General features: G+C 38.1%; 1 protein-coding gene and 1 pseudogene across 5 annotated transcripts in view; both read left to right on the forward strand.

Moving 5' to 3' along the window:
- The window catches only part of ERBIN (erbb2 interacting protein), a 160068-nt gene that overhangs the window by 60186 nt on the left and 84119 nt on the right, over positions 1–15763 (forward strand). For all 5 annotated transcript variants that reach the window (XM_025387460.1, XM_025387461.1, XM_025387464.1 and 2 more), the window contains 3 exons: positions 8660–8707; positions 12835–13032; positions 15255–15372. In XM_025387460.1, the coding sequence (XP_025243245.1) occupies positions 12844–13032; positions 15255–15372 (307 nt within the window). In that variant the 5' untranslated portion in view covers positions 8660–8707; positions 12835–12843. The remainder of the gene's footprint in view (positions 1–8659; positions 8708–12834; positions 13033–15254; positions 15373–15763) is intronic.
- On the forward strand, positions 3837–4225 carry LOC112625923 (annotated as a pseudogene).

Genomic DNA, 15763 nt, shown 5'->3' on the forward strand with positions numbered 1-15763 from the left:
AATTTATAGTATGTGTCAGTAAAATATAAGACAGCACAAAAGATGGAAGTAAATATACGCATACTCTTTTATAGTACTTAGATTATATGTGAAATGGTATATCATTTGAAAATGGGCTATATTGAATGAAGAATGCATATTGTAATTTCTAGAGCAACCAAAAATGTAGGATAGCTAAAAGTCCATAAAAGGAGATAAAATGTAATAAAAGGAAAACTTTATTAGAAGGTAAGAAAAGATGAACAAAGAACGAATAGAAAATAAATATGAGGCTGGGTGTGGTGGCTCACACCTGTAATCCCAGTGCTTTGGGAGGCCAAGGCGGTGGGGATCACTTGAGGTCAGGAGTTTGAGACCAGCCTGGCCAACATGGGGAAACCCTGTCTCTACTAAAAGTACAAAAACTACCTGGTGTCGGGCACGGTGTCGGGCGCCTGTAGTCCAAGCTACTCGGGAGGCTGAGGCAGAAGAATCGCGTGAACCTGGGAGGTGGAGGTTACAGTGAGCTGAGATCGTGCCACTGCACTCCAGCCTGGGTGACAGAGCAAGACGCCGTCTCAAAAAAAAAAAGAAATCATAATGTGATAGTTTTAAGTTCTGTCGTGGCAATAATTACATAAAATATGAAAGATCTAAGCCCACCATTAAAACATAGAAATTGTCAAATTTGATTTCTAAAAAGACCCAACATTATGCTTCCTACAAATGGGTACTTGAAATGTAAAGACGTTTAGTTAAAAGTAATGGATGGAAAATATATACCACATTAACACTAATCAAGAGAAAGCTCCTATAGGACTATCGTGACATCAGGCAAAATATTAAAAGACAAGGATTACTAACAGGGAAAAAAACCTCATAATGTTAGAAGGATCCATTCACCAAGGAGGTATGAGCCCTAAATATCTATTCACGGTATAGTGGACCTCCAACATACATGAAATAAAAATAAAAGAATAGACAGATTTACAACTGTAGTTAAGAGATGCCTATACTTTTCGATAACTTACAGAAAAAGAAAGCCATAAATTGGTAAGGCTATAGAAGATTTGAACACAACTGTCAACCAATTTTATCTAATTGACATTTATAGAACATTATACCCAAGAGATGTAGTATGTGACATTCATGTACACATGGAACCTCTCACTAAGAATTATGTGGGACCATCGAAAGTCTCAACATATTTCAAAGACTTGAAATGATAGTACTGTTCTGTTGACTGCATTGGAATTACATAGAAATCAGTAACAAAGTGAGGTTTGGTAGATTACCAAATATTTTGAAATTAAGGAAGTCAGTTTTGAATAACCCATCAGTAAAATAATAAATCAGATGGAAAATTAGAAAGGACATTAAATATATTCAGCAAAAGACAACATCAAAATTATTAAATGTGTGCTTAAATTATTAAAGTAGTACTTGGATAATTTGTATCTTTAAAGTTTAATGAAGAAATAAGGATTAGAAAGTTTTATTCTAAGGACAGAAAAAGAAATTCAGAATAAGTGAAAGGCAGAAAATATAGAGAAGAAAGCAGAAATCAATGAAATAGAAAGCATACTCTAAGAAAATGAACAAAATATAACATTTCCTCTTTGAAAAGATAATCCAGTAGATAAACCTGTAGCAAGATTGACTGAGGGGAATAAAAAAATCCGCAGATTACTGATATAGAAAATGGAGGGGTGCTTATGGTACAGATTCTATAGCTGTTAGAAGGATAAAAAGGAAATAACTATTTAAAACTTTTGTTTGTTATTTTTAAACAACCAAAACCAATTGTTTTAGGTATCTGTTTCTGTGTTAAGAATCTCTCCACCACTTGGTGGCTTAAAACAACAGCAGTTGACTGTTTCTCTGAATTATGTGAATCAGCATGTGGTCTTTTATCCCAGGCTTCTTTGTGGCATTGTATTCTCAGGGCAACATTCAAAGAAGGTAAAGGTGGACTTTGCAAATCATGAGGCATAGGGACTGTCACTTGCCTAACAAAACTTATGCTGCATTGAGTTGATGTAAACAAGTCACAAGGCCTGCCCAAATTCATGGGGTTGGGGAAATATTCTATCTCATTATTTTAGGTGGTGTAAAACATTCTGGCCGTGTTTTTCAGTCTACAGTGGTTAAGTCAGAAATAGTGAAGTCTGAGATTTTACCCTATTTATAAGCTAAAAAGTTAAGCCTGCCAGAAAACAGAATACCTTCAGATTAGAGACAGAGAGATTATTACCACAAAAGCAGTAACTAGAGCAATGTCTTGTGTCAGTTCTTCACAGGGTGACATACTGAGAGTCCTATAGTACCTGCTCATGCAGTAGTGTACGTTATAGGAGAAGAACCCCAAAATAGAAAACCTGATCTTATTTAGGACCACTGGTAACCTGTCCATCCTCTCCTCTGGAGTGTAAGCAAGTCTTTTCTGGAGAGGGGAAGGTGGACTCTGAATCTTGCTTAGTGTTACTATCCTACAATGTCTCTATACAAACACCTTATGTAAATAACATTACTCAGAGGACCGAGAACATGCAGGAATGTGAAATGTTTATGGAGAATTTTCTTTCAACACAGTGTACTCTCGATCACAATAATTTGCCTTCCTCTCATATACAAAATTTGATCTCTCTTCTCCGAAAGCATTATTCCATTAAAGTATGAGACTTGTTGATCTGTCTCATCAAAATGAGATCTAGATACAGATAAGGCTTCTCAATGCCATTTGTAATTAGAAAAATGCAAAATTAAGGAAGACTGAAAATACCAAGTGTTGCTGAGAATGTAATTGTAATTCTCTTTTCTGGGAGTGTTAAATAATAAAACCACTTTGTAAGACAATAGTTTTGAATAGAATTAAATAGCTTACAGACTATGACCCAGCAGTTTCATTCGCATATCTTTACCCATGAGAACAGAAGCCTGTGTTCTTATTAACACTTGTACACAAATGTACTTTTATTCAGGACAGGCTGCCTTGGTCAGGTGTTGACTGGGAAGGGGCAAGTGTGAACCTTTTAGGGTGATGGAAATGTTAACATGTCTTGATTCCTGCTGGTTATATGATTGTATCTCTCTACCATCTATACTCTTAGAATGTGTTCATTGTGTAAATTGTATCTAAAAATATAAAAATGGAAAATTTTGCAGATGTACGGATTCCCTGGTAATTCAGTGTGTATGTCTACCATTTAATTGCACACTAATACATTTTCAGACATGTTTAGGTTAACCATAGTTTGATTTTAACACTGTTAAATTTTAACACTGTTCATATTGAAAAAACACCCAGCTTTCTTCTTGATTAGAATTAGGCTAATGGGACCAGACACTGATGTTGATCTTCTAGTTATAAGTATGATCTAGCCATCAGCATCTTTTCTTTGTTTCTTGTATATGTTATAGGCGTATCACATTTTATATATATTTAGTTTTTGACTGTTGTCCTTCAGAATTACTCTTACACAGCGTTTATAATTTTTTCATTACTTAAGTAGTTTAAAAACTTTTTTTTACTCTTCTACCTTCTATCTTTATTCTTTTTCATATTATTATTTTAATTGTTTATTTATGTACTTATCAGTAAGGGGTTAATAATGTTCATAAAATGCCTTGGAACTAAGCACAAATATACCAAATACAGATTAGCAACATTGTGATAACTATGATTAAACTAAATGATCTTACACAACCACTAAATATCATCTGATAGGTGTGGGAATGCCTGAGGAGGCTTTGTTTTACATTTTTACTAAATGAAATATTGCACCACATAAGATTGCTCTTAAATCCAGTTGAGTATACGCGTGCGCCTCGAGGCGACCCCGGAGTGCAGCCTTGCCATGGCCTCCGAAGCTTCTCTGCATCTCAGGGCGCCCCCCTAACTCTCTGTGGATCTGGAGGCCTGGCATCTATGAGGATGACGAGGGGAGGACCTGGGTGACCGTGGTTATACGACTCAGTCCCCTGAACAGAGAATGGCCCGGGGGCTTGAGCTCCCAGGGCAGCACATATGAACCCAGCATCACGGTGCACATGTGGCTGATGCCAGTGCACACCCCAGAGCCACTTGTCCCCCAGCCAGCTGCTCTTCTCCCAACTGCTCCCCGTGTGGCAGCTCTACCCCAGGAGGAGGTACCAAGCAGCAAATTCCAGTTTCTGGGAAATAGTGGACCAGATCGTTTCCATGGAGCAGCTGGTCCTAACATATTGGCCAGCAAGGAATGACTGACATTGGGAGTGGCGCGCCCTGCTTGCCCTGACTCCTCTGGCCTCATGTCTCTTCGGGCCCCCTCAGTGAGGATCTTTGTGTACCTGCTATTCCGTTTGCACATCCAGCATGGCCTCCTTGCAGGCAGGAGGCAGTGGGGCCCCTGCCTGCTCAGCTTCTCTCATTTTCTTTACTTATCAGTCTTGTCCTGTTCCACTCAGATCTGTACTGAGGGCGCTTGGCCTGGATGGGCTTCACTAGGGGCTCCGTCTGTGCACTGGGCCCGTTTCCCCTGCTGGCTGCAAGCCATGGGTTCTCTTTCTCCTCTCTGCCCCTCATGCTGATATTCTAGATGCCACTCCCAAATCTCCTTCACTCCATACCCACTAGGCTGCATACCCAGCCAGGCCTCTGGCACCCTCAGTGCAGCCCATGATTGGAAACTCACCATCAGCAGTCAGTGGCTTGGTTTAAGAGATGGCCACAGAGGGAACTGGGTCTGGATGTGGACTTGGATGCCCTGTGGGTATCAGTTCTGCTGACACTTTGGCCTGAAATAGATGAAGTGCTGAGCAAGCAGTGTGTGCTGGAGCCTCAGCGAGTCCATCTGCACAATGGGGAGCATGGAGGGATGGGTTTGGCCTCTGCTTCTGCTTGTTCCGTCCTTCAGCCCAGAGCAGGATGCTAATTCATGAAGGTGACCTCGCAGTACTGGTTAATTAAACTTTATTGCTCACCGAAAAAAAAAAATACATAGCCAGGTATATCTTGTGATCTCTTTAGGTAAATAGAAAATGTGCTGTATTAAAAAAAAAAAATCTTTATAGTGATTTTACTTTTCAATTTTTATAGTAATTCTCAAACTGAGACTTTTGTCAAAATAATCTCAAGCAGAGGATGGGGAAGGCTAAATGATAGTGGCTATGGTATAAATGAAATAAGATTGACCATGCATTGATTATTGTTGAAACTGTGTTGGAAAAAGGAATCACATGACATTTTGTTGTTGTTGTTGTTTTGAGATGGAGTCTCTGTTGCCCAGGCTGTAGTACAGTGGCGCGACCTTGGCTCATTCCAGCCTCCGCCTCCCGGGTTCAAGCAATTCTCTCGCCTCAGCTTCCTGAGTAGCTGGGATTACAGGTGTGTACCACCACACCCAGTTAATTTTTGTATTTTTAGTAGAGATGGGGTTTCACCATGTTGGCCAGGCTGGTTTCAATCTCCTGACTTCGTGATCCACCTGCCTCAGCTTCCCGAAGTGCTGGGATTACAGGCGTGAGCCACCACACCCGGCCCAACATTTTGTTTAAGACAAAGAATTTTGAGTTTTATACTGTACCTAATTTAGTAAATCAGAATCTCTAGGGAGAGGGTATAGTATCTGTATTTTTCAAAAACAATGAGTGAATATTAAGTAGCTAGTTGCAGTTACAGCCAAGATTTGTTTTTCTTCCTCATGAGCAGCTTTTTAAATTGGTGGCAGAGTTTACTAGGGCAGTCTATGAATGGTTGCCCAAATCCTGCTTATGAAAATTATCAATGAGCTCCTCTTTTTCTCTACTAGATTATTTCTATCTATCTGCCTACAAATCTACTGTTGTAGCTCTTCATTCATATTCGGGTCTGGCGACTACTTTATTTTTCTAATGTTTTATATAGCAAAACTACCTGAGTTGTCTGTTCTAGTTCTTCTGCTCTTTCTTGAATCCCTTCCAAGTAGTGTTTTGCCCCACCAACTAGAGGTGATTTTGTCAAGATAATCGATGACTTTCACATTAATACACAATGGCCATTCTAAGTCCTTATTAACAGAGGTGATAACATCTTCCTCCTTGAAACATTTTTTTTTTTCCACCTGGCTTTTAGAATATCACACTTTTTCTGTCGGAGTAGAGTGTCTCTTTTGCTTCACTTGACTGCTTCTCTTCAGTGTCCTTTGCTGGTCTATAATGTTTTGGGGCTCAACCATTGAACCTATTCTCTTTTCTGTCTGCCCTCATGCCCTTGATGATCTCATCTAATTTCATTGCTTTAAATATCATCTATAAGCAGATGACTTTCAAATTTATATCCACAGCTTGGATCTCTTCCCACATCTCTGAATGCCTGTATCTAGCTGCTTACTCAATGTCCTACTCAGATATCTTTCAAGTATTTCAAACTAAAGTTTTTGAATACAAGCATCTCTCTTCTCTCTGCCCTGCTCCTACCATGGTCTTATTCCATTTCAGTTTACTGGCAGCTCCATTCCACCAGACTGTCATATCTGGGAGTATGTATGAGTGACAGAAGACTTGGTGGCAAACTTTGCTTGCTGTACACACAGCTTCGTCGTTGCTGTTGTTATTTTTTGTGGCATGCAGTATATGTAGAATTCTTAGAGAACGTTAAACACACACGTTAAACACGTTAGTCCTATACCATTTGGCATAGCGACAAATAGTTTGATGTATTTAGGGCAATTCTGAAATTCTGAAACACATAAATGGATATCACTCTTGAGTTTTTAAGAAAAAGATGATTTATGATGTATGCACTTTTTATTAAGAGTATTATTTATTAAGCTGTCTCACTTTGGAATGTGTTGGCTGCAAGTACAGAAAACATAGCAATAATTTAAGCAAATAAGGGAATTAGTTTTCCCACATACCAAGAAATCCAGAAATAGAGAATAGTTAGCATTAATTCAGCTGCTCAGCAGTGCTATTTGAAACTCCAGCTTGTTTTGTTTTTTTCCTCTGTCAGTCTTATTTATTGGCTGGTTATTTATTAATCCTCATGCTTGTTGACTTATGGTAATAGGATGGTTGTTACAGCACTAGATACTGTGAACACATACAAGGCTAGAAAAATGGGAGAGTGGTGGTGTCAGACATATTTGCTCTGATTTATCAGGAAAGCAAATGTTTTTCCAGAATGAACCCGCATTTCACCACCAAAGCAGACTTCAGAATATAAGCCTTTGATTTTCACTGTGTTACCCATTTCTTGGTGACCCCTCCAGGCATGGAAAGCTCAAAAGTGGTAATTGAGCTGGGCCCCTTACTGCCCTGAATAATCTAGAGTCTTGAAAGGAAGGCCAGATCACACCTGTAAACCCAGCACTTTGGGAGGCTGAGGTGGGTGGAAGGATTGCTTGAGCCAGGAGTTTGAGACCAGCCTGGGCAACATAGTTAGACTCTGTCTCTACACACACACACACACACAAAAGAAAAAAAGAAAAGAAAAAAAGGGTACCTGGCTGTGGTGGTGGATGCTTGTAGTCCCACCCACTCAAGAGTCTAAGGCTGGAGGATCCTTTGAGCCCAGGAGGTCGACACTGAAGTGAGCCATGATTGTGCCACTGCATTCTAGCCTGGGTGACAGAACAAGATCCTGTCTCAAAAAAAAAAGTCCAGGCATGGTGGCTCACGCCTGTAACCCCAGCACTTTGGGAGGCCAAGGCAGGTGGATCACTTGAGGTCAGGAGTTTGAGACCAGCGTGGCCAACGTGGCAAAACCCCGTCTATACTAAAAAAAGAGTTAGCCAGCTGTGGCGCACACCTGTAATCCCAGCTACTCGGCAGGCTGAGGCAGGAGAGTTGCTTGAACCCAGGAAGCAGATGTTGCAGTGAGCTGAGATTGCACCACTGTACTCCATCCGGGGCAACAGAGTGATACGTCTCAAAAAAAAAAAAAAAAAAAAAAAATTAGAAGGGGAAATAAATCCATGAACAGTTAACAGTGCCTGCCACATAGAACTATGAAAAATTACTAAGATATAATTGGCCGAGTTTATTTGCTTGGAAAATTATTTCCCAGTAAGTTCAAATTAATGGCATTTTAGTGGTAGGTGAAAGAGTATTTATTTATATAATGAGGCCTCTCAATAGTTTATAAATGTATGAAGACTATCCACTGTAAAGATAGCCATTTGGCTGGGTGCAGTGTCTCACGTTTGTAATCCCAGCACGTTGGGAGACTGAGGTGGAAGAATTGCTTAAGGCCAGGAGTTCAAGACCAGCATGGTCAACATAGTGAGACTCTGTCTCTAAAAATAATTTTAAAATTAGCTGGGTATGGTGGTGTATACCTGTAGTCCTAGCTACTCAGGAGGCTGAGGTGGGAGGATTGATTGAGCCCAGGAGTTTGAAGCTGCAGTGAGCCATGTTTGTGTCACTGGGCTCCAGCCTAGGTGACAGAGTGAGACCCAGTCTCTTAAAAAAAAAAAGCTAGTCATTTATTTAGAAGCTAGTAAATATGTGTATGTGTGTGCATACACTTGTGTGTGTGTTTTTAAGAGGCTAATATTTTGGTGTGACTATTTGGTCTTAACTATTTTCAGTTTACAGAGGTTAATTTTTGAGAAGTTTAATTTAACTTTTATATAAATGAGGTATTAAAAGAGATGTTCCTTAAAGTCATAAGGATCCATTTTTATTGTTAATTTTTTTTTTTTTTTTTGGCTTTCCATAGAATGTTGGCTCAATTAAGAAACATCAGGGAGATAAATTCAACCCGGTGGTAAGTAACTTCAATTTCTTTTGGTAGAAAGTTTTCAGCAGCCAGTTACAGTGGCACACGCCTCTAATCTCAGCACTTTTGGGAGGTCAGTGCAGGAGTTTGAGACCAGCCTGGGCAACATGGCGAAACCCCCATCTCTGTAGAAATTACAAAAATTAGCTGGGTGTGGTGGCTGGTGGCATGGTAGTACCCTTGGGAGGCTGAGGTGGGAGGATCGCTTGAGCCTGGGAGATCGAGGCTGCAGTGAGCCAAGATCACACCACTGCACTCCAGTCTGGGTGACAGAGTGTGACCCTGTTGCCAAAAAAAAAAAAAAGCTTATTATTCTGGGTCGACACTTTCTTCTCCATTGTGATTAGAAGATTCTTATATATACAGTATTACTTCTGATTTATAAAGTGGCTCTTCCTTATGACATACCTGAAATTCTAATTAGCAGTTCCCATGTTGATCAATTCAGTTCCGATCAGGCTAGGCTTTCTTCCTTTTGGATTACTTCCTTGTGTTATTCTGTAAAGGAGAATCACTCTCTGGGTACTGTTACTGATTTACTTCTCTTTCATAGGTTACTTTCCTCCTCTGCCCTCAAGAATTAAGGTTTTCAACCTTTCTTATCAGTCAGCAGTTCTTAGTCTATACCACTTGCACTTGCAGGCCTATCTAGATTTGGCGCTCATTTTTATATTGGCACCAGGCCCACTGAATTTCATCTGAGGTCTAAATTGCTCTCTTTGTAGTCTCTGTTCACAGAAAGTTTTCCTTTGAGACGTAAGCTCTATTTAGCTTCCTAGACCCCAACATCTAATCTTCCTTTTCTGAGTTAGTTCTCCTTTCAGAGAAGTTCTACAATTTCTGTTTGTCTGTCTGCAACATGATTAGCTCTACAGAAAAAAACTTGGAAATTGTTATATCTCCATTAACAATTACTTGACCCTATAAATTGCCTTATACCTCAAGTGCCCTACATCTTTATATGTTATCTTTATATATTTGGACCCAGTATGGTCCAGTGGCCATTAAGCATTTAAACGTGTGACTAATAAACTGAATTTTAAATTTTATTTGATTTAGCTTTTAATAGTAAGTTTAAATAGCCACATGTGTCTAGTGGCTACCATACTGGACCTAGCAGATAGAATTCTTTCCCATTCTTAAGTGTCCTCCTAACTCAGTATCAGTTGTATTAAAATGTTTAGAACAAGAAATTTTGTATTCATTTTTGGAATTTTTTAAATGATCTCAAGTACATAGGTAAAAATCTAAATTCTCTTCTGGCAATTAAAATCTTCTTATTAGATGAACTGTTTATTCTTATTGATAAAATATGCCTTAATATAAACAGATTGTTACTAAGTAGTAAACTTTTATGGATATTTATTTGTTGACAAAGATTTTAGATGGAAACATTTAATGTTTGACATCTTAGTTTCTTTTTTTAAATTCTGAAGGAGGAGTATGTAGCGAAGATTTACTGATACTTGGGAGCTTGCAGTGAGCTGAGATCCAGCTACTGCACTCCAGCCTGGGCGACAGAGTGAGATTCCGTCTCAAAAAAAAAAAAAAAAAAAAAAAAAGCACCTCCTTTCAAGTATGTATTATTATGGTATGGAAGAGCACAGACTCAATTTTTTCATGGAAAAATGCAGATAACAGTACATATCTTAGAAAGTTGTAGTGACGATGAAATGAGAGTCTGCATATAGTTTATCTAAAGAACTTAGCACAGTGCCTGGTATGGAGTGATTGAGTAAGTAGGCTGGGCGCGGTGGCTCACGCTTATAATCCCAGCACTTTGGGAGGCCAAGACAGGCGGATCACGAGGTCAGGAGATTGAGACTCTCCTGGCTAACGCGGTGAAACCCCGTCTACTAAAAATACAAAAAAATTAGCCGGGCGTGGTGGCAGGCTCCTGTAATCCCAGCTACTCAGGAGGCTGAGGCAGGAGAATGACGTGAACCCGGGAGGCGGAGCTTGTAGTGAGCCGAGATCCGGCCACTGCACTCCAGCCTGGGCGACAGAGGGAGACTCCGTCTCAAAAAAAAAAAAAAAGAAAAAGAAAGTTGTAGTGACAATGAAATGAGAGTCTGCATATAGTTTATCTAAAGAACTTAGCACAGTGCCTGGTATAGAGTGATTAAGTATAGTTTAAAAAAAAATTTTTTTTTTTTTTTTTTTTTTTTTTTTTGCGGCGGAGTCTTGTGCTGCTTGCGCTGGAGTGCAGTGGCACCATCTCGGCTCACTGCAGCCTCCGCCTCCCGGGTTCAAGCAGTTATCCTGCCTCAGCCTCCCTAGCTGGGATTACAGGCATGTGCCACCACGCCCGGCTAATTTTTTTGTGTAAAGATGGGGTTTCGCCATGTTGGCCAGGCTGGTTTCAAACTCCTGACCTCAAGTGATCCGCCTGCCTTGGTCTCCCAAAGTGTTAGGATTACACGTGTGAGCCACTGCGGTGGCCCGGCCTAGAATAGCCAATTTTTTAAAAAGATTGCAAGGGAAATACATATCTTACTCTTTGTCACTTCTAAAATACCGTATAATATGAAGCAGACGAATTAGAAGCAGTGCCTTGCAGATCCCTGTTACAGCTTGAGGCAAAAGGAAAAATCGCTAATACCAGATCCCGTTTTTGTTTTAACATTGGACATTTGGTTTATACATGGATTCTTTTTCAGTAATCTGTATTTTTAAAACATTATATTAAGATATTGTATTTATCTTGATTACTGAATTTTTTGATACCTCCTTATATTTTGTGCCTGAGACCTCACTGGCCTTAACCTAGTCTTGGTCCTGGTTAGAGGTAATCTAATACTCTAATGGAATCTTCTGACTACAGCAAGAATAGATTGTTTTACATAGAAAGAATTGATAACACTAATTATCATTTTTATTTATTTTATTTACTCCTAATATTGCTATAAAGTTGCCAGTATATTTGTGTGGTGTTTGAATTTTTTGGTTTAATTTTATCTTAGAGTATGCCGCACAATTCAAATTTTTAAAAGTTGATTTTTAAACTTTTATTTCTTCAAGTTAATTGCTTTATTACTTGTGCAAATATAATCTTACTTTGCTAATATAATCTTAGCGTAGTTAGAATTAACCTATGTATATACATTGTGTACTTAATAAAGTTGGCCCTGAGAATGTTCACTAATTCAGAATTGGCCTTTTCCCTCAATTAATTTGAAATCTGTTATTTATTTAAGCAAGTTTTGCACCAGTGTGTAACCTTAAACACATTTCAGACATGTAAGTTCTTTAGAAAAACTATAGGGCCCATATTTAATTTAAGCAAAATATACTTGGAGTAGGTGGGAATTTTCATGTGGAAACTTTGACTTTTCATGGGAAGGTTATAGGGTGATTGATCCCTGATGGCTGTTTAAGAAGACCTGAAAGTATCTTTGCATTCCCACTTCCTACTCAGAACTGCACTTAATCAAGTCCTTAATGAAGACACGTAGAACTCTTAGAGTCAGAAATTAAGTAAAATTAAATAAAAAATCTTTGTCTTATTAGAGTTTTTTTTGTTGAGAAGTAAGAAGCAGACTCAAAGCACAGTTTTGTTTGTTTGTTTTTTTGAGACGGAGTCTCACTCTGTTGCCCAGGCTGGAGTACAGTAGCATGATCTTAGCTTACTACACGGTCCGCCTCCTGGGTTCACGCCATTCTCCTGCCTCAACCTCCCGAGTAGCTGGGACTACAGGCGCCCACCACCTTGCCCAGCTAATTTTTTGTATTTTTAGTAGAGATGGGGTTTCACCGTGTTAGCCGGGATGGTCTCGATCTTCTGACCTGTGTTCTGCCTGCCTCAGCTTTCCCAAGTGCTGGGATTACAGGCGTGAGCCACTGCGCCCGGCCTCAAAGCACAGTTTTTGAAGAAGCATGTAAATGGCTACTTCATGGATTGTTTTGTGAAGTACTATAGAGCTTGAGTTTAATTTGAAATCCAGTAGCTATAAATGTGGGTATTAAAGCAATGTTAAATGGGTTCCATTGTGCTTGTATAGTGGCGGGAGAAGTGTTTATCTGTGACATATGAATTGTGATAAATGGGAATGATTTGTTCTGAAAAACCATTGTAGTATGTATGTTTTTAATTTCTTTTTATTCGAATATTGCAGTGTCTAAAAATGACTACAAAACGAAGTTTGTTTGTGCGGTTGGTACCATGTCGCTGTCTACGAGGGGAAGAGGAGACTGTCACTACTCTTGATTATTCTCACTGCAGCTTAGAGCAAGTTCCGAAAGAGATTTTTACTTTTGAAAAAACCTTGGAGGAGCTCTATTTAGATGCTAATCAGATTGAAGAGCTTCCAAAGGTATGCTAATACTTTCTTTCAAGAATTACCTTTGGTTATTTTTATACCTAGAAATATGATATTCCTAATATTGCTATAAAGTTGCCAATATGTTTGTGTGGTGTTTGAATTTTTTGGTTTAATTGTATCTTATTTTATACCTAGAAATATGATATTCCTAATATTGCTATAAAGTTGCCAATATGTTTGTGTGGTGTTTGAATTTTTTGGTTTAATTGTATCTTAGAGTATGCCGCACAATTCATATTTTTAAAAGTCGATTTTTAAACTTGTATTTCTTCAAGTTAATTGCTTTTATACTTGTGCAGATAACGTAAAATTTTGTATTTAATTTTAGTTGCATTGTAGCCATTGAGGTAAATAATGAGACTAAATAATTTCTGGAGTCAGTAGATTTGACTAGACCAATAATTGAAATTAATGCTGTCTTTTTCGACTTTTCGTAAGACGTTAATGTGCATTGTTATAATTGAGGGTAATTGTCCTTTTACCATATCATAATTTTATTGTTAAACAGCTTTTTTTGGGTTCATACAGTTATTGTTTTCCTCCATTTATAATTTGTTTGAAAAGGTTTTGGAGGACTTAAATTTCTGAAGTCTAGTAACAACTGAAAGGAGAAAGTTTGTTGCCATGAAACACCTTCTCAAGTTATCACCTTGTTTTTTTTTCACCAAACTTTTTTCAGTGTACTTTTTCTTCTTAAATCCCAGTCTCTTATTATCCTATATCAATTTCTCCTCTTATTATCCTATACCAATTAAATTGCTATAATTTTGCCACCCAAACAGCAGTGTTTTTAAAACTATGTAGAGACCCATTGGTAGCTCATAAAATCAATTTAGTATGTATGGGTAGCATTTTGAAAAAAGAACCATAAATTTGGACTGTGAGAATTAGGAAATATAGGACAATTAAATTAGAATTTTTGGCCGGGCGCGGTGGCTCAAGCCTGTAATCCCAGCACTTTGGGAGGCCGAGACGGGCGGATCACGAGGTCAGGAGATCGAGACCATCCTGGTTAATATGGTGAAACCCCGTCTCTACTAAAAAGTACAAAAAACTAGCCGGGCGAGGTGGCAGGTGCCTGTAGTCCCAGCTACTCGGGAGGCTGAGGCAGGAGAATGGCGTGAACCCGGGAGGCGGAGCTTGTAGTGAGCTGAGATCTGGCCACTGCACTCCAGCCTGGGCGACAGAGCGAAACTCCGTCTCAAAAAAATAAATAAATAAATAAATAAATAAATAAATTAGAATTTTCAAATAAACAAGGAATAATTTGTTAGTGTAAGTGTGTTCCATATAATTGTGGGATATACTTGTGCTAAAAAATTATTTATCTGAAATTCAAATTTAATGAACATCTTATATGTATTCTTGCAGCCTTCATTATAAAAAATAGAGAACAGAGTGTGTTGTATATAGCCATTGTTTCATGAAAATATTTTAGATTTGTGTGTATATACATACTGGATGATGGTACGCAACAGGTTTTTTTCTGGTGGTCAGTAAGAACATTTTGAAAGCCACTGCTATCCTAGGGGTTATCTTACAGAGAAATCTTTATATGGCTGTGGATAAAAATTAAAGGTTGTTGGTCACATATTTATGAACTAGAAACCTAGGTTGTGGTAGGGTAATTCACTGTTCTTCTTTATATGTTGTTCTTCAGCAGGCAGTTTATCTTCCGTAGCTAGTTCTAGAGAATATGGAAGACCAAAATTTGTCTCCTCCTCTGATCACCACCAGTAGAGTCTTGGTTTAGGGGTTTTGTTGGAAAGGGAAAGTTTTGCTACAACAGTGCAAATAACTGAATCATTTATATCTTATCATACCTAACACTTTTACATTTTTAGAAGAATATTCTTCTTAAATAGGACTTTCATTTTGGAATAAGATTGCTTGAAAGACAAGCTCCAGAGTTGATCACATTTAATAGCCACTTATTTTTTGTACTAACTCAACAGAGAATACAGCTATATACTTACTCTCACTAAGTGCATTTTGCTTAAGGTAGAAGTATGAAGATATAAATTAATGTGAATGGTTCAGTTGTATTCATATCTATAATAGCGTAACGAGAACAAGGAGACATCTTTCCTGGTATTAGTATAAGTTAAAACTCATTCAGTTTTAATATGGCTGATATTATTTATATGTATAAAAGTTCATGAAATAGTTAAAGATATATATAATTGACATTCTTTCCTCCCTTTTTTCAATAGCAACTTTTTAACTGTCAGTCTTTACACAAACTGAGTTTGCCAGACAATGATTTAACAACGTTACCAGCATCCATTGCAAACCTTATTAATCTCAGGGAACTGGATGTCAGCAAGAATGGTAAGGGGTTTTTTTGCCCATAATTTTTTGCACTTGGGAACATGTTTCATTACTAAGATTTCTATTGAGTTTTCAAAAATAAGAATATAAAAATAAGTTAAATCTAATATATTAATATGAACTTCATCTAAGAATATTTTATGTAAAGATAGTTGCCCCACTTTACAAGTTTTGCCACCTGTTTTGTATCAAATACAGTAAAATTAAATGTTATAGCCTTGGCTTAGAATTTGTTTAATATGTATACATAAAATCTGTCATAGCTTAAAGCACGTGGAGAATAAATGTAAGGGGTTTTTTTGGTTTGTTTTTACATTTTTAATTGTGGTCATCATGTTGCAGGATAGATCTCTTGTACTTATTTCTCCTGTCAAACTGAAATTTTATATCC

The sequence above is a fragment of the Theropithecus gelada genome, chromosome 6, assembly GCF_003255815.1.
Source record: "Theropithecus gelada isolate Dixy chromosome 6, Tgel_1.0, whole genome shotgun sequence".
Lineage (NCBI taxonomy): Eukaryota > Metazoa > Chordata > Mammalia > Primates > Cercopithecidae > Theropithecus > Theropithecus gelada.